We start from the raw sequence: 22,615 nt of genomic DNA, 5'->3' as shown, positions 1-22,615 counted from the left end.
GGAAAAGGAAGAAGGGGGTGATGTTTGGCATGATAATGTTTGTCTTCCCAAGTCACCACTATGCACGATGAAGCCTGGCTTTCCTGGGGATGGCTGATTACCTGCCTGCCCATGAGAAACGGTGAATAAATTCCTGGGCTTACTTTGCTGGTGTGTAGCTTTTGCTTTACCAATTAAGTTGTCTTTATATCAATCCATGAGTTTTCTCATGTTTACTCTTCCACTTCTCTCCCTCATCCCATTGTGGTGAAGAGAGTGAGCAGCTGTGTAGGGCTTTGTTGTCAGCCAGGCTTAGAACACAACACCAATTCACAAGCAAGTCCCCAGGTGATACTATCAAATATCTGTGTACAGCACCAAAACTGGGTGCTTGCTACCTGTGATCAGTGGTTTTAGGCCACTTCAGGCCATCAGTGCTTCTGGGATTCTTTGAGAAAGTGAATAGAAGGGGTGACTGCTAGCAATCATAATGAAAACAATACCCAAACTCCCACTTTACAACTATTGTTTGATGACAAAGATGAATATTTGCTATTAAGCAAATTTGCTATTTGTGTTAGCATCAAAGGCATACTGGCCTAGGTGCTACAGCTCTCTAAAAATGTAACTTAGATAGTAATGGAGGGTTGTGGTATTCCTGTCTGGCATTCTGCTTAACATTAAAATAAGTAATGTAAATATCTAGGTGTGACCCAGGTTTCTAATTCCCTATGACCATCAGTAGAGATCTAGTTGATGCAGTCAATGGGGCCTAGAAGACTATTGAGCTGACTGGCATCCACTTTGCAGTGAGAAAAACAGCTCTTAAGGGTCTTTGTTCGTGTATTGACTCAATCTGTATCATCTGAAATGAGGGAACGAGGACAACAGAGACCATCTGATGAACCTCATGAAGGTGTTGGTAGGCATGATGGCTGCAAAATCTAGCAATGTCATTGTTTATGATGGCCCTCTACCTTCACTTTAAGAATACTGCCAGAAATGGAGTGGATCAGAAGTGACAAGGAGATTCTAGGAATCATCATGGAACCTAGGGATCTGTTGGTAATTTTATCAGCAGATATAATATACTGGGTGATTGTCCTACTCTACTCTGCACTGGTGTGGCCTCACCTTGAATATTGTGTGCAGTTTTGGTCTCTGCAATATAATAAAGATATTAAGTCACTAGAGAGTGTCCAAAGGAGGGCAACAAAGATGGTGAAGTGCCTTGAGGGGAAGCTGTATGAGGAGAGACTGAAGTCACTTGGTCTGTTCAGCCTGGAGAAGACGAGACTGAGGGAAGACTCCTTGCAGTCTAAAACTTCCTTGTGAAGAAAAGAGGAGGGGCAGATGCTGATCTCTTCTCTGTGGTGACCAGTGACAGGACCTGAGAGAATGGCCTGAAGTTGTGTCAGGGGAGGTTTAGGTTGGATATTAGAAAAAGGTTCTTCACCCCAAGGGTGGCTGACCACTGGAACAGGCTCCCCTGGGAAGCGGTCACAGCAACAAGCCTGGTAAAGTTCAAGAAGCATTTGGATGATACTCTCAGGCACATGGTGTGACTCCTGGGGACAGTCCTGTGCAGGGTCAGCAGTTGGACTCAATAATCCTTGTGGGTCCCTTCCAACTCAGCATGTCCTGTGATTCTGTAATGAAGTGGTGATTTAATAGGTGCTATGGGCAGAATGGCTTTGGCATCTTCACCCATGTGGTGATGCCCCAAAGTTTAGAGATATGGCAATAGGTAAGCAAAGATGGAAAATGGCCATCAGAGAGGAAAGGAACATGCTCTAAAAAACAAACTTGCTAATTTCTCCAAAATTTGAACACTGTACTTATATACACAGCCCCATAGTATGGGCAAATCAAATACAATAAATCCTATTCTGTGGACCATTGTCAAAACAAGTTTATTTATAAAAGGATGGGTTAAAGAAGAGGCTAATGTGATGAAAGTAGTACATTTATCTCAGTCTTTGATGATTGAATACTAATGCAAGAACTACAAATGGTACGTAGGAGGACTTGGAAGGTTTAGTTGACAATCAACGTTTTGCCTTAATTGGCAAAATGGAGATCTGATAATTCATATGACTGATAGCAATATAAAAGACTAAAGCTTGTTTGGGGAAAAAAAAGAAAGAAGAAATTATGACAAAATTAAAAAAAAAAAGTCTTTCAAGTAGGCATACTTTCATAAATGCACAATTAGTTGGAAGAATCCCCAAGAATGTGGTGCTAGTGAAAAAGGAGTTAAAAAACCCTCATAGTTCTTTAAATAAACAATGCTGACCACATGGAGCGTAAAACCTCCTGTGAAGGACTAATGGAGATTGTACAATAAGACCACATTGTCTTAGTTAGGACCTCACTGTTGACCTCACAGCATGCAGAGAATGGAAACCCGGTCAACCTACTAAGCAAGAATACCACAGCAGAGCATGGTATAATGGGCCAAAATTAGACACAGTTGGAAGGGGACACATCCGACTCCAGATGAAGCAATTCTATAAGTACATTAGGAGTAAGAAGATTATGAAAGAAAAAGTCCACTATGCAACACAATGGAAAAACTAGAGGGATACAAAGACAAAGCTAATGTTCATACTCCCTTTTTTTTGCACACATCTTCACCACAAATCTACCGGATTGCGGTGCTTAAAACAACGAGTATCAATTGCAAAAGGGTAAGAACTGACCTTGAACAAGAAAGGAGCTGAATAAATATTACTTAAATGCATTCAAATCATCTGGGCTTGATGGACTAGCCTATTTCAGAACTGTTAAAAAATGGATTTTAAAGTAGTGAAGTGGACAAATACAAAATTATACATGCTAGTTATACATATATAACACACATGAATCACCTATGTCTAAAGAAGGGTATAAGTGCAGCTAAGGACTTACAGATTTAGCAAGCTTTAGAAGAACTCCATGGCCTACACACAGACAAGCAATTCTTTTTTGAGATGCCCTAGGCACATTCTGGGCAGACTTGACTCAGAATCTACAGGGGACCTATAACATTTTTAAGAAAAGTTGGGTAGTAGACTACATACCACAGTGTATCTCAGTTGACACAAGAAGCCTATGTTTAAGTATGTTGCTTCTTCCCCTTGTCTTCACGCTCCAGAAAATATGTGAAATGGTTAAATGGTGAAATGGTTAAAGCACAAGATAGAATCATAGGACCATTTAGGTTGGAAAAGACCTTTAAGATCATCGAGTCCAACTGTTAATCCAGCCCTGCCAACCATGTAAGATATAACACTATACACAACTGCCTGGAAGTTAATCAGGAGTTGAGCAACAGCCAACACAGATTTGTCAAGAATAGGTCATGTCAAATCAGTCTGTTTTCTCTCTGACAGCATAAAAGCCCTTTGATAGAAGAGAAGCAGCACAAGTTTTATATCTTGACTGTAACAATGCATAACATTTTGTTAGGCAAAACCAGGATACAGAAATTGTAATTTGGTCACCACAGAACTACTCAGAACTTAGGGAACTATTGCTTATTTATTATCAACTGGGAGGCTGTATTTCAGAGGTATCATAAAAAGATGGAAGTAATTGGCAAATAACATAAGTCAGAGAGTGATTGAGTACACTGAAATGTAGAACTTAAATTCAGAATTTTCTTGATGGTTTTGTGAATCCCTTTGAAAACATTAGGGATAAGCAGGGCATTGCAGCAGTGGCAAATGCAACATTTCAGACTTGTAGTAATATATAACTAGAGAATTACAAAGTGAAGAAACGAAGTGTCTATGCAATCCTTCTGTGGAAAAGCATTTATAGCTTATGAGCACATGGGCTGATCACAAACTGAATATATGTCAACCTTACTGTAAAACTGCAAAGAAGGTGAGCACAACACAGTAAGTTACAAACAGGAGCACTGTGTAAACACACAGAAATTAGTTTTGCTCTTCTTGGTGTTACTTATCACTTGAGCTGTAGTAATATGTTCAATTCTGACTGTTGCAACTCAGAACCGGCATAAAATGCAAAGGAGATAAATGAGACTGAGAACAGATTTAAGGTCCTAGATCTACAAAGACCATATTAATAAGGGCAGCTTCTAAAGAAAAAGAAACAGGGACATGGTAAACTCAGATGCCAAACTGAACAAAGAGTAACAGACAGAATTGCAGCAACAGAGATTCAGATCAGACCCTGAGGAAAAAACTTTCTAACAGTGAAAACAATGAAGCACTAGACTTCAGAGAGGCTGTGAATTCTTCATCAGTGAACAGCCAAAAAACCTTTTAGACAATTTAAAGACAAGCAGACATTGTTGATTCTGTCTTAGTGTAGAGAAGACTAGATAAATTTTCCTTGGCATATTTTCTATGTCAAGATATAAAAGATGGTAAAGAAATTTAAAAATAAATTAGTAATAAGAGTGTTTCACAGTTTAAAAAGCTAAAGGATGGCATATCAAATTTCCACCTATTGCATCATCATTAAAAAGAAAACTGTTACATGCATTTTTCTTCTGACCAATTGCCAGCCTCCATTTTCAAAGACAGGTGCTTAAGTTAGTCTTTGCATTCTGGCTTCCAGGCCTCTAGTCTCTTAAATGCCTTTCCAATGGAGTCAGTCTGTGCAATCTAGTGTAACTGACCACAGCTCATGATTCATATCTGAAACAACCTCTCATTTGGACAGAATGGCCTTCAGAAACACTGTGATTTCATAACATAATGGCTTAGCCTGCTGCATGCAATTAAAACCTTAGATTACAACTAGTTTCAAAATATCTTAAATGGATGTCACAGCACAGAGCACTATGCTGTCTTCTGGCTCTTCTTGTACTGCGGACACACTCTCTCAGTTTCTGGAACCATTGCTCTCAAACACAGACCCATTGTATCCACCACCAGTTATGCTTCATGGTGGCTGGAAGGATCCTTACTCACTCATCATCTTTCTTGCTAGCAATTGACAGGTTAAGGCATGCTAAAAGTCAAGGCAGATACTTTCTGCCTTGAGGCTAAGTGTGGCATCCCTGCAGAACAGACTTCTCATTAAGCCCAAGAAACAGAAATTCTCATTGGGAAATACAGAATGGCTGCAGAGAGCAGTATTATAAGGCCATATACTTTCTCCATACCAATGTTTTCCATCATAAAATGGTGAGGTACTATAAAGTGGAACAGAACTTATTACTACATCTGCCCTTGCTAGTCTCTGGACTGTTCACGTTCTGACTGACACAGTCTTCAGAAACTCTAACAAGATCTGCTTGCACTTATAAAAGCCTAAATTCTCTATAATAATGCAAAACAATCATTATCCTATTCAATACTTCGGCTGATGACCTGGCAACCAATTATGTCAAGGAGTTCTCCACAGCTAGAGCCCTCACTGCAAAGTAATAGTTGGCAATTATAAAACTAAACTTATATCCACCTGAAAAATACTTTTAAATGAACTTGCATGTATTTCTAGTATGAAAATAATTGAGGAAGTTTCTCCATTTTCTATAGAATACTACTGACTGTTCAAGTATGCCACTATCTATCTAAAAGTAATTTTTCCACTTATACAACTACTATTCAAAGAGATTGTGATAAATGGGACCAAACTAAAGGATGCTCCAACAGCTGGCAAGTCTATAATACAGAATGAGTGTGAAAGCACTTGGGTAAGAAAAGGAAAAGCATCTGTAGTTGTCACAAAAAATCCATAAGTTCTGTTAAACAATGGCTGCGTTTCTGCTGATAGTGTTTCTGCTACACAACTTTATGCTAAGCAAGGATGCTATATTTTTCAGCATCTAGTCATATCTGAGTGGTACCATATGGTAACACTATCACATCAAAGCAGTGGTGGAACTAACCCTTGATAACTGCAAGGAACAGATCATGTAGATAAGGCTTGTAAAAGACCACATAATAGCAAATTACTAGAAGAGCTATCAAATAAAATATTTCTATTTCTATTTAGCTTAGCTGGCATAAGACTGAAAAAAGGGATTTTTATTTTCCATAAATATTTCAGTCTGTTTGATATAACTGTGGCTACTACTCATATACATGCATCCACCTTCTACTTATATCAGTTAAACCGTGCCAGCAATCAATGCTAACTTTTACGATGCAAAAGACTTCCATGGATTAGTTTGCCTATTGTATGAAATACAGAAGCTGACTGTATTAAAGTTGATGCTCTTCACTTTTAATTTTGTTCTGATAGATTAAAAAGCTAAAATCCAGTAATTTTTCTTTAGAAATTTTTATGGCTCATGCAAGTTTTGGCACCCTTCTCTGGATTCTTTCCACAGCTTCTGAAGTGAGCTGGCCATGCTTAATATTCAAGATGATGACTTAAAACTATTTTCTTAATGAAACAGTGTTTTCTTTAGTGCAGCATCCTTGCTATTGTTGCTTAAAGGTTGACTGAACAGATGTTTCTGCAACTGTATTTTCTTTACAAATTTTATTTAGAAACTAGCAATGGAACAACCCACATAATTTCCAGTGAAAAACAGTGTATGCTTTCCTACACTAAATCATAGAATCATAGAATGGTTCGGATTGGAAGCGACCTTAAAAGATCATCTAGTTCCAAACTCCCTGCCATAGGCAGGGACCTTCCACTAGACCAAGTTGTTCTAAAACCCATCTGATCTAGCCTTGAACACTTACAGGGATGAGGCATCCACATCATCTCTGGTCAACCTCTTCCAGTGACTCACCATCCTCATAAGTGAAGAATTTCTTCCTAATATGTAAGCTATTACCTAATCTAAACCTACCCCTTTTCAATTTGAAGCCATTCCCCCTCACACTTTTAAAAAGTCCCTCTCCAGCTCTCTTGTAGCTCCCCTTTAAGTACTGTAAGGCTGATCTAAGGTCCCCTCAGAGCCTTCTCTTCTCCAGGATGAGCAACTCCAACTCTCTCAGCCTGTCTTCAGAGGAGAGGTGCTCCATCACTCTGATTATCTTCATAGCCCTAATCTGGACTTGCTCCAACAGGTCCACATCATTCTTATGCTGGGGTGACCAGAGTTGGACACAATACTCCAGATGGCACATGAGCAACCCCACTGCCATCATTAAGCTTCAATGTCTAGCTTAGACTGCCTTATTATAGAACTCCTCAATACTGGATTTCTTCTGAACTCTTGGGTAAACCTCACACGGTAAGGGAAATGGCCACAAAAATACAGAGCTCAAGAGTCCACAGGAAGTACCTGAAGGTGTGACAGATAACCTAAAGCACAGGCCTTTCATTAATCTCCAAGACCTGAAAGAATCACACTGAAAGTACTAACATGTCTGTGTTATTGAACTGTAATAATACACTTCAGATGGGAATGAAAATCAGCTAGTTTTTAATACGTCCAAGGATGGAGAACCCACAACCTCTCTAGGCAGCCTGTGCCCTTACTAAAAAAAGTTTTACTCCATAGGGAACCTCCTGTCTTTTGGTTTGAGCCCACTGCCTCTGGTCCTGTCACATCCTTTCTTCTGGTATTTATACACATTGGTAAGACAGCCCCTGATCCTTCTCTTCTGTAGGCTAAGTCCTAGAACTGGACAAGGCGCTCTAGGTGTGGTCTTACCAGCGCTGAGTTAGACTGGATGGTCTGTAAAACTCCCATCACAATGGCATTCATGTCACTCACCTCTTCTTTGACCCTGACCACTAAGATCTGAACCAGACTGTAATCCACCTTACAGAAGAGGTTGGACTCGATGATCTTGGAGGTCTTTTCCAACCCAATCGATTCTATGATTCTATATGCTGATTCCCTTAAGGGTAACAATCACTCCTCTTTTCTTCTTGGCCTGTCTTTTGTCTCAAGAGAGGCAAAGGTTTGTCAATGGTTCTGATATACATAAAAGGAAAGAGAAACGTGCAGAGAAAGGCACAGTGTAATATTGGAGAAAAGCAAAAAAAGGAGAGGAATGAATAGTTAAGGACTTAGTAATTACCAAGTTTAATACAAAACATTGATGATTTCAGGTCTTGAGAACACAGATGGTAGGAATGTGGAAGAAGTAATGCAGTCGAAGGCACAGAATATTTAAAAAATAACAGACAGGACTTGCAAAAGCCCACAGAGACAAAAGGATAGCAACTGTTTCTTTGCCTGAAGATAAGGAACATTCATCTCAAACAGAAAAATGCATGCAGACGTTTACACACAGTGCAATGACTGATGAAAAATCTATCTTTTCTTAAAAGAGTTACCAAAGCAAACAGTGGAAGAGTTTCTGAGTAGAAAGTATATAAATAGGTGTATAAGGAAAATGCTTCTGACAAGGTGCAATTATCAGGACCTTTTTGCTGTTGTGAACACAAAATAGTCACAGTAACAATGAGAAGTAAATGAATGGTAAGAGATACATCCGACACTACAGAATACAGCAGACAGCAACACATGAATCTGACTTAAGAATTGCTGCCAGAACAATAAACTCAGTTACCACAAATTCTGCTTTGGGTAGGTGGAATGGAAAGATACCAGCTCACACTATGGCTTTCACAGCAATTCTGATGTAATACAACTTGAGTGTTCACGTTCAGCTCTCTTCCGTGGGTCTCCCCTCTTCGCAGTAAAGTATAACCTGCCCCAGAAAATGCCTAATTTTATTTAGTTCTGATTAGGAGGTTATCAGTCCTTATAGGAAAAGCTCTCATCATTCCCAACTGATCATCAACATAACATTAACAGTTTGTCTTCAAATATGAAATGAAGACAGATGGTGAAAGTAATTCTGAGTATTGCTTTGGTCCTTTAAAAAATAACCAGACTAAACTCAAAAGTTAAACATCAAAGGATGAAAAAGAAAATATCTACTACTACAGGAATAATTGCTTCAGACAAGAAGAGAAAATGAAGAAGCATCTTTTAGAGAAAAAACAAAAGGCATTTTCCATCTTCACTAAAGTGGGAAATATGCCAAGTAAGACTGAAGAATTGCAAACATATGTTTTCAAAATGAAATGTGACTTGTTAATTTAGACCTTATCTAAATCAAGAAGACAAGCGGGATAGCTATATTCGTTCCAATACACTGTAGTGTCAAAAAAGACAATAGAATCCAATCTGTTTGAGCTCAGATGCAAGAAATTAAATGAAGAATTTAAGGCGGGTAATAAATCTGGCAAAATGAAAAGATAAAGCATGTTTTAAAATGAAGCAAAACCCAAGAAATATAGAAGGAAAATCAGAACATGCAGCAAACAGTACCTTCTAAGTGCATTCAAATTCTTGGAATAACAATTAAAAATCTTCTTTCTCATAGATCCTTCATAGAAATCCTGATCCCAAGTATGTCAGAATACAATGCAAACAGTAAACATTTATAAAGTACCAGAAAAGGCACATAGGCCTTTTTACCTTGGGGTAAAAAAAAACCCAAAACAAAATAGAAAAACATATATGGATTGTATCTATGGAACTTGTTTAAAAAAAGATGACTGGAGATTATGAGAAAGTAAAACATTATTAAATTATCCAAGAATGTTCATATGCTGGGGAAGGTACAGCAAAAGGGATGTAAGCAGTCAGGGTCTATTCGGCTAACTTTTAATAAAAATGAATGACATACACCTTTGAGCCTGAAGAGCAGAAGGTGAGAGGAAGTTACATGGAAGCATCTAAAATTAGTTAGTAATTTTTGATGAGTGTCATAAATGAAAATCCTGCAGTCAATCCCTTTTCTCTAGGCATTAGAAAACACTACCCTTCTATGCAAAAAAATGGCTGCATGCCCTTATCATGAGAACAAGCTAAAGGAAATTTGAGTTTAAATAATTCAAAGACAAGGAATAGTAATTTTCTGAAATAATTAGGAAAAAAGGGTCAGCTTCTTTTTCCCTTTTTTATTTAAGCAAAATAAATATAATGGAAAAGGGAGAAAGAGGAGGTGAGAACGGCAAGGGGAGAGGCAGAGAGAGGGTGAGAGCAAGGGTGAAGAGATATTGGTGCAGAAGCACAGATGGATCATGTCTTGATCTTTCTTTTGCTGCACCTGCATCCAATATCCTGTTTCAAGTCCTTGGCTGTCTTCAGATTCAGAACATTAAGAAATCTAATTCCAGTGCAGCCCTACAGTGGCAACACTGGAGGCACTGCAGACCAATTCATATCACTTAATTATTAGCACTTTGTTAGGGCAGAATAGTTGAAACACTACACACTGCAGCACTGCAATGAACCCTTAATACCTACATAACTTGAAGCATGTCAGTCCCTTGTGTCCATATAATTTACCATTTATGTCCACATATTAGTTAAACTCTCGCAACATAGCTCCTAGAACAGTCTTTTAAAAAGGCACTTATGTAAGTACTTTCCCACTGGAACAAAGGTGTTTTATCAGTTCTCTTGTTAAAGTGCTAATAATTCTGTCAAACATAAAGGAAACTTGCATTGCATTCAAGGTCCTCTTTTTTTTTTTAAGCACTAACAGCTGTGCACCGTACTTTATAAAAGTCAGAGGGAAGGAGAGGGGAACAAAAGCTTTACTAGTTTGCATCGGAAGAACAACTTTGACTGCAGGGCCCCTCACACATCAGAAGGACTTATGGAAAAGGATGCTGCAGAGATGGCTGTGGCTCTTGTATTTTTTAGCTTTCAGTGGGCACAGCACCATTGCTATGTCCTACTAGATGTTCCAACTGACTTGAGCCTCGCTACAGACAAAAGTAAATGCAATAGTTCTGCTAACACCTCGGCAAAATTTGTTTGTAAAGGTGAGACATGCCTTAAGTGTGACAACAGCTTGTAACTAGGGCTTCAGAAATCAAACATGAACTTCCACAACGTGGATGCGGCATGGTGGAAAACACTGATTCACACTTCTGAAATACAGTGACCAAATACAAAAACATGACACTTAATCAAAAATGTAAAGCTTCCTATTCACATATGTAGACATAGTGATACTGAGGGGGACCTCTAGGGATTACTGCAAACAAGCAAACAAGAATTCCATTACCACATCAATCAGAGCAGCCAGATTGCAATGCAATTGCTGTGAGCCTTCCTTACTGGACTGCCTAGGGAAGCTAAAAGAATATTCGTGTAGGTAAAGACAACTAGAATTTTGAAGTAAAATCATTTCAGCTTTCAACTCATGTAAAGTGAAACTGATATTTGTCGTTAATGCATGACTGTGAAATGTGCACATACACCATCCACACAGCTGTGTTAGGAAAAAAGGTATTAACTTGCTGCACAAGGACAACAGGGCCAGCTGGGGGTAGTAAACCTGTCTGAACACCCTTGGCTAGCTCAGCTCAAGAATCAGAGCCCCAGAATCTTATTGAAAAGGCAGTTTAAATGCTTTGGAATTTTGTCATCTAGTCTATAAGATACCTGCATTAAAACTACCTTAATAAAGCTGTGGAAACAAAGCACATTACCATGACACCATGCTGTCCACATTAACCAGCAAAACCAAAGGAAAAAAATGTCAGTTAAAGGGAGAAATGTGACATAAAATGATCTTCAGTTACTGCACACACAGGGGTGCCAATTTAACAGCTTTTTAAATATGCTTAGGTGCAGAAGACATATGTTGCATTTAACCTTCAACTGCAAATGTTCTCCTCTGAACTAATTGCTTTTGTCATAACCTTAAAACTATTTCAGTGTAAAACTCAAACATTTACAGGAACATAATAATAAATATTTGAAAGCTACTGATGATAGAGAATTGAAAAGGACACAGCTAAAAGGTTGTAGCATTAGCAAAAAAGGCAGCTAAGTAAGATAAGGTAACCATTAGCTACCGCTACACAATAATTCCATGGATAGAAACATAAAATAAACCTGGGAGCACATAATACACACAGCATTTATTTCTGCAGTTGGTCCTTTTATAAAGGAAATTATGGTAAAGACCAATGGCAAATATAATCCTCAAGCACTGATGAAGTTAATAAAGCACACAGGAAGATGGTTACACTGCTACGGGAAAGGAACCGTGAAAATCAAGCTTTGCTTACTCTCTTTTAATATAAAACTAATATACAGTGAGATACTAAATACTAAATGTTCAGAATGTCAGATACCAGACCTCTCTCCTTGTCTTTTACAAACACAAGAATATTTTGTATTATTCATTACCCGCTCTCCACTGTAGAATTCAAACTGATGTGCTTAGGAGTATGAGTAATTCGTGCACATCGAAAACAATGGTTACCTTTTGCCATCATTGCTCAAATGGTAGGAACGATATTAAGCTGATTCATACTACATGAAAGCAAAGAGGTTTTGAAGTGGAATTCTGTAGATAACCTCCCCAAAATTACTTCTTACTATTTTAAACAGAACAGAGTATATCACTAACTGACATCACCCTGTACCTTTTTTCAATGCAAGGTGAGAGGGAATCTTTGCAAAGTGACAGAATTAAACTGGGAGTGCAAGCACCAACCTAAATTGAACAGGCAAGATGGAAACACAGAACCTGCACCAACCTTAAAATAAAAGGATGCTGTGATGTTATTCTCTATTGCATGGCAATACTGGCACCGAACCAAAAGAGAGTAATTATTTTGGGATTCATCGATTTAGAAATTAAAAGAAAGAGATTAAGGTGGTGTTTGACCCATTTTAGAATCCTTTGATTTGTACATCACACTTTTCTTTTTAGTAGACTTACTACAAACTTAAAATATTCACAGATGCTTATGCAATACTACATGGCTTAAGTAATTCCTTAATAATATTGAAGTTTATAATTTAAGTAACTAACTTGACTATCTATAAACTGTAGATAAAATATTGCTAAATTTCTTTCATTAAACAAGTAAAGCTAGGACAAAATGTAAGTATTACTAGAATTTCCTCTAGTGTTTTAAATGCTCTTCCTGAATAGGTTTGGTCAGATAAAATGGCACTGCCGCCTAACACACATGTCCGAGGAGGCTTTGAAGTTTTTGTAGGAAGAAATTCCCATCCTATGTGAAAGGGCAGGGAAGGTACAAATCACAAGAGGCTCAGAAGATCCCAGTATTACCAGAATAGAAAATATAGAACAGGGAGTTAAATTCTCAAAGATCAGAAATTGTGTTAAGCATTTGTAGAGTCCGGAAAGACACATTTTTTTCACAGCATTCAGGAAAGAACATTTTCTTTAGCTCTCTAAGGATTAGTAAAATAATTTCAGCTTTCTGCTACTATTCAGATGGGGCAGTACTTCTCTTCCTGGAAGCTTACTAGATGCGTGTTTTTCCCTTCCTTTTGCCCATATCCCAGTGATAATAGCAGGAATGTGACTTCCCAGTAGCACCAACAAGGAAAGCTGGTGTAGACACGATATTGCCATTCCTCTTCAGCAACCCGTTGTACAGACCTGTTACTTCATCCTTGCACAATATTAATTAATTGTTTAATTAATATTTAAAGAGGCATTGATATTGTATATCAATCTAGATACAGAGACAAACTTCCTGCTTTGAAGATGAGTATTTGCTGAGATGTGGTCAAGAAGGCTTCTGTTACATGTAACTATCGCTTGCTTTATGTATCAATGTTAGAAGCAGGTATTCTTTGATGAAAATTCCATTGTTCTTTAGGTGTAGAATGTTCTAATTAGAGCAGAAAAATACTTTGCTGGAACTTGTGACAACTGAAATCTTTTGTGAAGAGACTTAGCTTTCCATGTAGTTTCTATACCTGCACTTTTTCTATATTTACAGCTCAGTCACCTCGGTCTCCTGTGGGATCACCCAACAGGCTTCTGTATCAGCTGAGCTTCAAGGTTTTTGAGTCTTTGAGTCCATACAGATCAAAAAAGCTGAAAATCTGGATGTTCAGATTTCAGTCATGAGGTTCCCAGTATGTAGTGATGCAAGATTTTGGACTAGTCTGCTAAACAGACAAGTCTAGGACATTCCTGCTTCTCAGGTGCTGAGCTTTTCTCTCTGGTGACCAGTGACAGTACCCAACAGAACAGCATGAAGCTGTGTCAGGGAAGGTTTAGGTTGGATATTAGGGAAAGATTCTTCACCCAGAGGGTGGCTGGACTTTGGCAGAGGCTCCCCAGGGAAGTGGTCACAGCACCAAGCCATCCAGAGATCAAGAAGTGTTTGGACCTCAGGTACATGGTGTGATTCTTGGGACTGTCCTGTGCCTGGACTTGATCCTTGTGGGTCCCTTCCAATGCAGGATGTTCTATGATTCTATGATTTGAACAATGTTTACATACTAATTCAATCTGAATCCAAATGAAAACAAATAAAATCCTTGATAAAATGTATCTACCATAACTGCCAACTTTCTCCAATTTCTTTTACAGGCATTTTCTTACACACAAGCCTCATTGCTACTCAAATAGAATATAAACTAATATACAAGCTGAAATCAATTTCCATTGTGAATAATGAATGAATTTATGTTTTCCCAAGGAAAAAAAAAAAGACAATGATCATGCACTTCCTCTTTGTCAAAAAAATGACAGCACCAACATGAGCAGAGTTGTTCTCAACTTCTTCCATTCTGGGACATCTTTTCTAAGGTTTTTTGTTCCATGGACTCCAATGGCTCCCTGATAGCAACTACAAAACTTGAAAACAAAAGAAAGACCAGAAAACACATCCCAGTAAGCCCCTAACTTGGTCCTAAACTTTTTTTGAACACATTAGACTCATCAGGGTTGAGACAGAAGTCATTTATTTATAATAAACACTTCCACACAAAAAAATAGAAAACCTCAACTCCCTTAACTAATGGTTTCTAAAAATGCTTATTCAAACTGACACATGCATGACAAGTTTCAGCTCAGTACTATTTAAGGAGGAGGAGTTATACTGCCCAGAAAAATGGTGTTTATGACAGAAACGACAAAGAATCATTCATCATAGGGTTTTTCTATGTGGAGCAGTAATAAAGCCTAAATGAGACTGCACTTCATTAGTAATTTATTTCACAGATCACTATATATACACAAATAGCATAACTCTATTACATTTTTATAGTGCCATTTATTACAGTACTTCACATACTATATCCACATGACAACATAGAAATGCAGCCTTCTCTGGGGAAGACAACAGCAGCCAACTGCAGAGCAGCACACAGGGAGGAAACACTTTAGAGCCAGAGGAGCAGAAATAAGAATTCTCAGACAAAACAAGAAAAGGACAAGAAAAACCAATGAAACTGAAGATTTGCCCAGAGATGGGCAGCTAACTCAAAGAATAGTTTTGCACTGCTTTTGCTTGCCTACTGTTGATTTAGACAGTAGAAATAAAAGAGAAAAACTGAATACCCTTGCCTTGTCCAGTCAGAGTGACCAACAGCAGAGACTCCCACCAGAGTTCCCAGGCTAGAATACCCTCTCCTTCTCATTTTATTCCTGAGCCAAGGGCATATTCTCAGATATTAAGAGATGCATTTCTTTCTCTAATAAGACTTCTGCAAAGTGAGAGTTCAGGGCTATTCCACTCTCCACCAGAAAACAATTTTCAAACTATCACTCTTAGAGGCAAAACATTTCCATTAAATTTCCAGAGATGAATGCTGACTTCTGCCTTCCAAATGCACGTGAAAACATGGTATGCTACATAAACCAAAAGAATGCTCTGAGGAGATGACAGACAGGAGGACATCTGAAAATGTCTTATCACAACTGCTTTTTATGATTAGTTTGCTTGCAAAGTAACAGTGTCCAATTATGTAGTGTTGGGCCTCTGCAATAACATATTATATGCATTCTGTGAACGCTTTCTAAAATAAAAGTTAAAAAGAAATGCATTGCTTTTAACTAGTGAGGAATGTTTAAACTCAACAAATATTCTCTTGATTTCCTTGCCAAAAACCTCTGCTGTAAGAACACTGATAAGAAGGTAAGGGGTTTGTGAGTTCTAGAGTCTCTATTTTTAAAAAATAAACTTTAAAGTAAAAACTGTACTTGAAATGTAATTTTGGATCATTGGGATTTTTGATGGGTGGAGAGAAAACATGATTTTACCTAGTAATTATTATTTTTTTTTAATCTCTTCTGATGAATTAACTAGAAAAAGAAGAAAAAAACAAAAACTATCAGGAAAATATTTCCTGGGCACTACGTTAAAATCTGTTTCACAGCAGAGAAAAAAGTTCTCTTAAAATTTGTTAATACTGATTTTGACTGCACTGTGGGAGCTTGAGAATAAATACATTTACATTTACATCGTTTCTCCTATGGCTCTGGTTTTAATGTTCCCGCTCAAACATTCTGTTATTAAGTGCACAACTACAGCCCAGATCATACAGTGTCTAATTTGATAAGAGGCTGAGTAAATGTACATCAATACAATTTTTCTTCCTCTTTTGGTCTCATACTGCACTGCTTTCACCTGCATTGGTGGTAGGCTAACTACTAACAGTTTAAGAATGAAACCTGCAATACTGAAATGAAATACTGAATTAAGATGCAGGTTTTAATTAGTCATTTAAGTGACCCGCATTCTCTGTTATTACATAAAAAGAGGGATAGTGACCATCTGCTAAAAATATAATTCTCTATTTGGGTAAGTTAATGAGTCTGAATTAAGTACATGAGTATTTCCCACTGAAACTGGTAAGTGTTTAAATCCCTAAGTGAGGCAAGTGAGTAAATAAAATGGTTTTGTGCTCTCTTTGCTATTTTAACTACTACACATGCTGGAAAGTCTTTTTTTCTTGCTCTAAGAAACCCTGCAATGTGACCCACAAATGCAGGAAGGACAAACATTGTAGGAAATATCATGAAATTGAAATTTTATTTCCAGCCTGTTAATTCTCCAAATCATTTTCCTCAACAGAACTGATTAATGACCTGTATGAACCAACAGCCATAAGCTCTGGAGAAGAAATTCCTTACAAAAGGTGTGAATCAATGGATTCAGTGCATTGGGGTTGAGAGAGCATACACACACCTGCATAAAAGGTGAGGAGGATGAGAAGAAGCTAAAAGAACTAATACAGATCTGGACATTATTGACAGAGTGCCAAGGAAGATAACAGGTGAAAAGAGACTCAACGTAAATAAAGTCTTGAAAATGAAAAGTTTATCTTCAACACCATACGTAGAAAAGCTAATTAAGAGATCTGGCAAGTTGGAAAATCTGCTGGCCAGTTTCCATTTAGGCAAATCAGGGAGTTGCAGAGTTTTCAGGAAGAAAAGAAGCAGGAGCTGGTTGATGCTTAAAGATAAACTTTACAGTCATTCCACATCTAACAGTTTTACCTAAGAGAGTATGGAAACTTTCTCCTTATTCTTTCCTGGAACAATTCCTAGTCAATCAAATCAGCCTATAAAAACACACCATAAAAAAGTCTCATTAAAGAAAGAAATATTGCATGATGCTACTTACCTGCCTGTCTACTTCTGGAAGCAAAAGCAGGAGGTATTGTTGAAAATGCTGAGGTAAAGAAGCAAAGGTGTGTTTATTTATTAAAGCCCTCAGGTTAGTGTTCACTAGAATAGATCCCGGTGTTTCTATGTCAATATCCTCAGCTTTGGTCCATTTCAAATGTCCTGGAGTAAATAAACAGAAAAAACTTTAAACATAAATAAAGGAAGAGAGCAAGAACAAGTTTTTAGCTTTTATTGTATAATATAGTAAGCTCCAGAGAAATGGTACTCTGAGAAAGGTAACACAACCTTTTCTAGGTGTCTTAACAGTTCTTTTATATTCCCTGGATTTCTCTCTTGAGTTCTTATATGATCCATGTTTCAGTCAGCATCACAGCTGACATATTCATACTTTCAGCTCAAGAGACCAACTCAACAGTAGAAAACACTCCTGTCATGTCATCAACAATAATTATAAGCATCTATTTTCAAGCAAAAGGCTGCCTGACAAGGTTGATGTGAATCAATCATTACGGACAGCTTCTCTTTTGCCATGCTCCACATCTGCAGTGTCCCATAGCACCTGCTAAAAACTACCTGTATGAATAGACAGTAATCAAAGAGATGAGAATATTTAATGTGTTAAATCAGAGTCTGAAAACATGCATTTTTCAGAATTTTCGCAAGAAATGATGATCTAAAATGATCAACACACAGAAGGCAGCGGGAATTATGAGAGGTTTCGAAAATGGTCTGTGAGGAACAGTACAAACCCAGGAATAAGATAAAGACTCAGTAGAAGGAAGGTGAAATACATATATACCTGATGCACAGGGTTACAGAATAATGTCTTCTTACTGTACACAGTGGATAGCAAAGGCAATGAGCTTAAACTCTTGCACAGTAAGAAATATATCTGTTAAGATACTGGGAAAAGAAAGTGTTTAACCACCAAGGAAAAGGAGACACTCGATCAGATAAACAGGGAGACAATACAGTCTCCATCAGTGGAAATCGTTAAGAATATGTTAGATAAACACCCATCAGAAATGACAGGTGTATATCTGATTTTGCCCTAGGTCTGATTTTGTTATTATTTCTAGGCTAATATTTAGAAGAAACTTTTTAAAGTTTCTTAAAGAGCAACTACTGCTACTTGTTTCAAGGTGCGTGTGTGTACATATATATAGCCACATTGCTACAATCCTTTTTATTCCTTTCAGTCTTAACATATTACGATACTCAATGCGGCAAAGGAAAACGTGGAGTCCAAGTGGCTGGAAAAATTCAAAAGCTTCTACCCCTCCCAGGAAACCCCTTCAGGTTTTGGTCTGTTGTACTTTCCAATATTTCAAAGATGCAACAAAACAGGCCTTAACTAGAAAATACACAAACCCCAGCAGAATCTCTTAAAAAACAAGTGAAAGACTATTCTACTATGAGCAATGATGGCACTTGGCATTAACACAGGACCTCTCAACAAAGATTACAACTGACATGTTAGTGAAGAATAGATGTTTTACAAATGGGGGAATTTGGGCACACTGATTATTAGTAATGTCTCAAATGCTACAAGCTACTTAACAGTAACATTATTAATAAGAATGCAAGTATGTGTTAGATTTCTTTGAAGACCTATGGTGGTCTCTTTCCTGAAAGGCTGTATCACCACCCACAAAATGTACAAATGAAAGAAAATGCAGATTTGTAAATTCTAAAAGCTCCTTTTCAGTCACAGCCTCCCACAAACATTCTTGCAATTTCCTTTATTTTTTCAGCAGACAATACTAACTGAATGAGACCAGGCACTGTGTACCCAGCACAGGATAACCTTTTCCAACATGTATTTACAACATACAGTATTTCAGTACAGCAGAGACTCCATTACAAATGAGTGCCCTGTTACACAGAACAATTGTATGGAAGAAGTGCTCATTTTCATGAATGCACCACAATAAACTGTCCTCACCATCTGTTCCATCCACTAAATATATATGCAAAAAGAACACAAGCGTAACACAAGTAGTATGATGTATCCAATTTTATTGCCTGTATGTATATTCTATTCTTTAATAAATACAAAATACATATCTCCATCTTCTAAGTGACTCCAAATTAGAGCAACATTTTCACCAGCTAATGCTTCATATCCTATGGAAAGACATACACATAGAGATAATCCAAGCTAAAACAAGTTATATGGCTGCAAAGTCAGTAGCATCTTTGAGTGGCAGGTATTTTAACAGCATGAAATGCCCAAGCCAGAAAGTGAAAACAAACTCTATTTGCCTGGGTCACACATTTCCTTATTTATTTGACCTGCTACCACTTGCAGACTATTGTGGAGGTTTTATCAACTTGCAGAAGAAATACGTGTATTATTTCTAGGCCAGTAGCAAACTGTGGATGCCCAGCATAGTCATATTTTTTTAAAAAAAACCCTCAAAATCTGTTCAGAACAACAAGAACAAATTCTCTCTCCTGCACCCTTCCTATGGCTAATTTAGCAGGTCTCAAGTTTGTAATCAGATTTAGTGAAGTGTTTGGGAGGAGCATGGAAGTATGCCACTACTTCAGCACTAATCATAACTCTGAGAGGAGTTTATGACAAAACACATGCCAACGATTTTTATGTTGTTTTCCACAGAGAAAGACACTTTGAATCCTTATATAGCTGCTATTAGAGTTCAGGGGTATCACTGTCCAGATCAGAAATAGAATCTGTAAGATGAGAAACTCAGGTTTGCAGTCTTAAAAAAAAAAAAGAGAGATTAGTCTCCAAAACAGAGAATTAACTATGAAGAGATGGGATCACCATGGTTCTAAATCAAAATATAAAAATGAAAACAGGAAAAGGACAGAAATCACATATTTGGCAGAATCTGTTAACCAAAAGGGGAAAAAACTCATCATATTTAATCAGAGCTCACATGTAGTGAATGTTGGGCAGATCAGTGAATATCTGGAACTGAATTGTGCACTATACAGGATGTTGCACCTATTCTCAAAGATGCTTAACAGCTGTTCTTTTAGCATCTCAAGAAATATCATGTCATAAGAGATATATTTCAGCCGGTACAAGAACAGTGACCCTTAAAACTTTACAAAACGCCCTGCATTCCATGTGTGGTGTCCCAAAATGCCAGTGGATTTTTTTTCTGAAATCCATAAAAAACCTAATTAATTCACTCTACATTTGATATCATAAGGCAACAATTGAGGTAATATCTGGAGATGGGGAGGAAGGACTTGAAATTATGTATCTCAGTCTTAAATGTCGAGGAAAGTTACAGGAAATCATCTAAAGTTAAACGTAACTTTGCATAGCAAAAGCTGTAATACTGAAGGAGTATTGTCAGTTTTGAATAATGCCATTGGGTCAACATAAAGAATTAGCTATCTATATGGAACTGGTTAATAACCTGCAGAAAGATCATGTATGAAACCAAAGTGCACTTTCATGGGAGGCTGTGATACAATACGGCTTATGGGAAACAGTTTGCCAGTAACTGGCAATAACATATTTAAAAACTCACCTATGGTATTTTGGAAGTAAAATAAGTACCTTGGATTTTACAGGATGATTATATATAAAAATAGGACTAGACTTGATGATTAATGAAGAAGAACAATCTTATCACCACAAAGAGAGGCATAAGATAACTTTTAGGATGATATAACCACTACAAAGAACTTGTTTGCTAACTTTTCCAACATGGCCACATTGCAAATACTTCTCTAAATGATTCAGCAGTCTGCTGAATGCAAAAAGGACTTTGAAAAGATAAAGAAACAGTTATGTCATTATTCAACTTGACTTCAGCCAAGACAAGAGTCTTAGTGAATGCTACATTTTATGCTCCCTAGGGAACTTTTCCAATTAAATTTCATGCAGAGCAGGAAAATCTGCCTATCACATGGAGTTGCAAATTTACTCTTAGCATCTCTTCAGAGAAAATTCTTTGTTAATTACAGAACACCATCCATGAATCTTGCTAAAAAACCACTGAAAGTAAAACCAGAAACTCTATCTACAGTTTTCTGAAGAGATGTAGCTTCAAAATAATTACAGATCCAACTGAAGAAATAAATCATCCAAAGAAGGAGAATCAACCAAAAATTATATGCCAAATCTCTATATGACATGAAATAATGCAAATGAAAGAAGAGAAGGTTAACTTCTAATAGGGTAAGCATGTTAGCCAATATGCTATTATCTTTGGGAATAAATGCATAATAGATGGCAAGCAAATTTACCATGAAGAAAGAATATCTGCTGCACCCCGCCCCTATCTCCCACAAAATCCTTACATGGCAATCAAAACCTAATTGCTAAATCACCTCTCTGCCTGCAGTTGCTTAGGTCTGTCAGACTTTAAAAAGCAACTACAGAAAATCATTCTGGAAGTAAAAAAAAAGACCATGGACTTTCCGGGTAGCCAGAAAGATGTCTTCTTGAGAGAGGGTAAGCTGCTGAGTTTGAAAAAGGGACAGATAAACCAGAAAAATAAATATTTTAAAGAGAACACAGAGTTTAGAAAAATATCAGTATTACAAGTAAGATATTTATTTTACTCCTACTCACCTAAACCAGATTTTTTTAACCTCTTTAAGTGCTGGCTTGTTTGTTTTCCAGTTGGAGACTTTTGCCCATGTTTCATCTCTTTATCAGAACCATCTGCTTCACCATTTTTAGATTCAGATCCTTAGAAAAAATAAAATCCCTCAAACATGATGCTTTTGCACTTTTACCAACATCCCCCCAGAACCCCCCACACCGTAAACAAAACAGAAATAGGATTAAAAAAAATTGACAGCTACTTGCTGAAAGGCAATATAACTTTCTGGTAACAATATGATTCCTTATCATCAGAGGAAATGGAAGTAAAAGCTCAATAAATCAATTAAGTGCTGAAAACCTAAGTTTACTGAACACTGCAGTCAATAAAAATGTTCACTGATCTAATAAAAAATAACATAGTTCTATAATGCCCAAGAGGTACCCTTAAGAATATTTTAACCTCAAGTTATGGGGCAGCAAAGCAATCTAAAGCTGAAAAAACATAATTTCTTTGTGAAGAAACATTTATAGAAGGGATATGCTTGGAAATACAATTGTCAGTTTGTGTTAAACATAGACACAGAAATCTCTTAAAATGAAGCAACTTAACCACCAGAGCTAAAGGTCAAGGTTATGCTGCAGTGATAAGCATAGTATCAGAACAAGAAAAGCTAACAAAAGGATTCGAGTATTGCAATGCAGAATTGAGACACAAATTCACATTCACAGAGAAGCCTGCCTTTTTTCCCCCCCTCCTCCCCTTTTTATGGCATTGAAT

General features: G+C 37.4%; 1 protein-coding gene across 4 annotated transcripts in view; it reads right to left on the bottom strand.

Moving 5' to 3' along the window:
- The window catches only part of ASXL3 (ASXL transcriptional regulator 3), a 129,807-nt gene that overhangs the window by 26,358 nt on the left and 80,834 nt on the right, over positions 1-22,615 (bottom strand). For all 4 annotated transcript variants that reach the window (XM_051769645.1, XM_051769627.1, XM_051769637.1 and 1 more), the window contains 2 exons: positions 21,862-21,981; positions 17,296-17,459 (listed from right to left, as the gene is read on the bottom strand). In XM_051769645.1, coding sequence (XP_051625605.1) covers positions 17,296-17,459; positions 21,862-21,981 — 284 coding nt within the window. The remainder of the gene's footprint in view (positions 1-17,295; positions 17,460-21,861; positions 21,982-22,615) is intronic.

The sequence above is a fragment of the Manacus candei genome, unplaced genomic scaffold (genome assembly GCF_025592945.1).
Source record: "Manacus candei isolate 608988 ecotype Guabito, Panama unplaced genomic scaffold, ASM2559294v1 h1tg000008l, whole genome shotgun sequence".
In the NCBI taxonomy this organism is placed as follows: domain Eukaryota; kingdom Metazoa; phylum Chordata; class Aves; order Passeriformes; family Pipridae; genus Manacus; species Manacus candei.
Note: the sequence above shows the minus strand (reverse complement) of the source record. Positions and strands in the feature narration are given on the sequence as shown.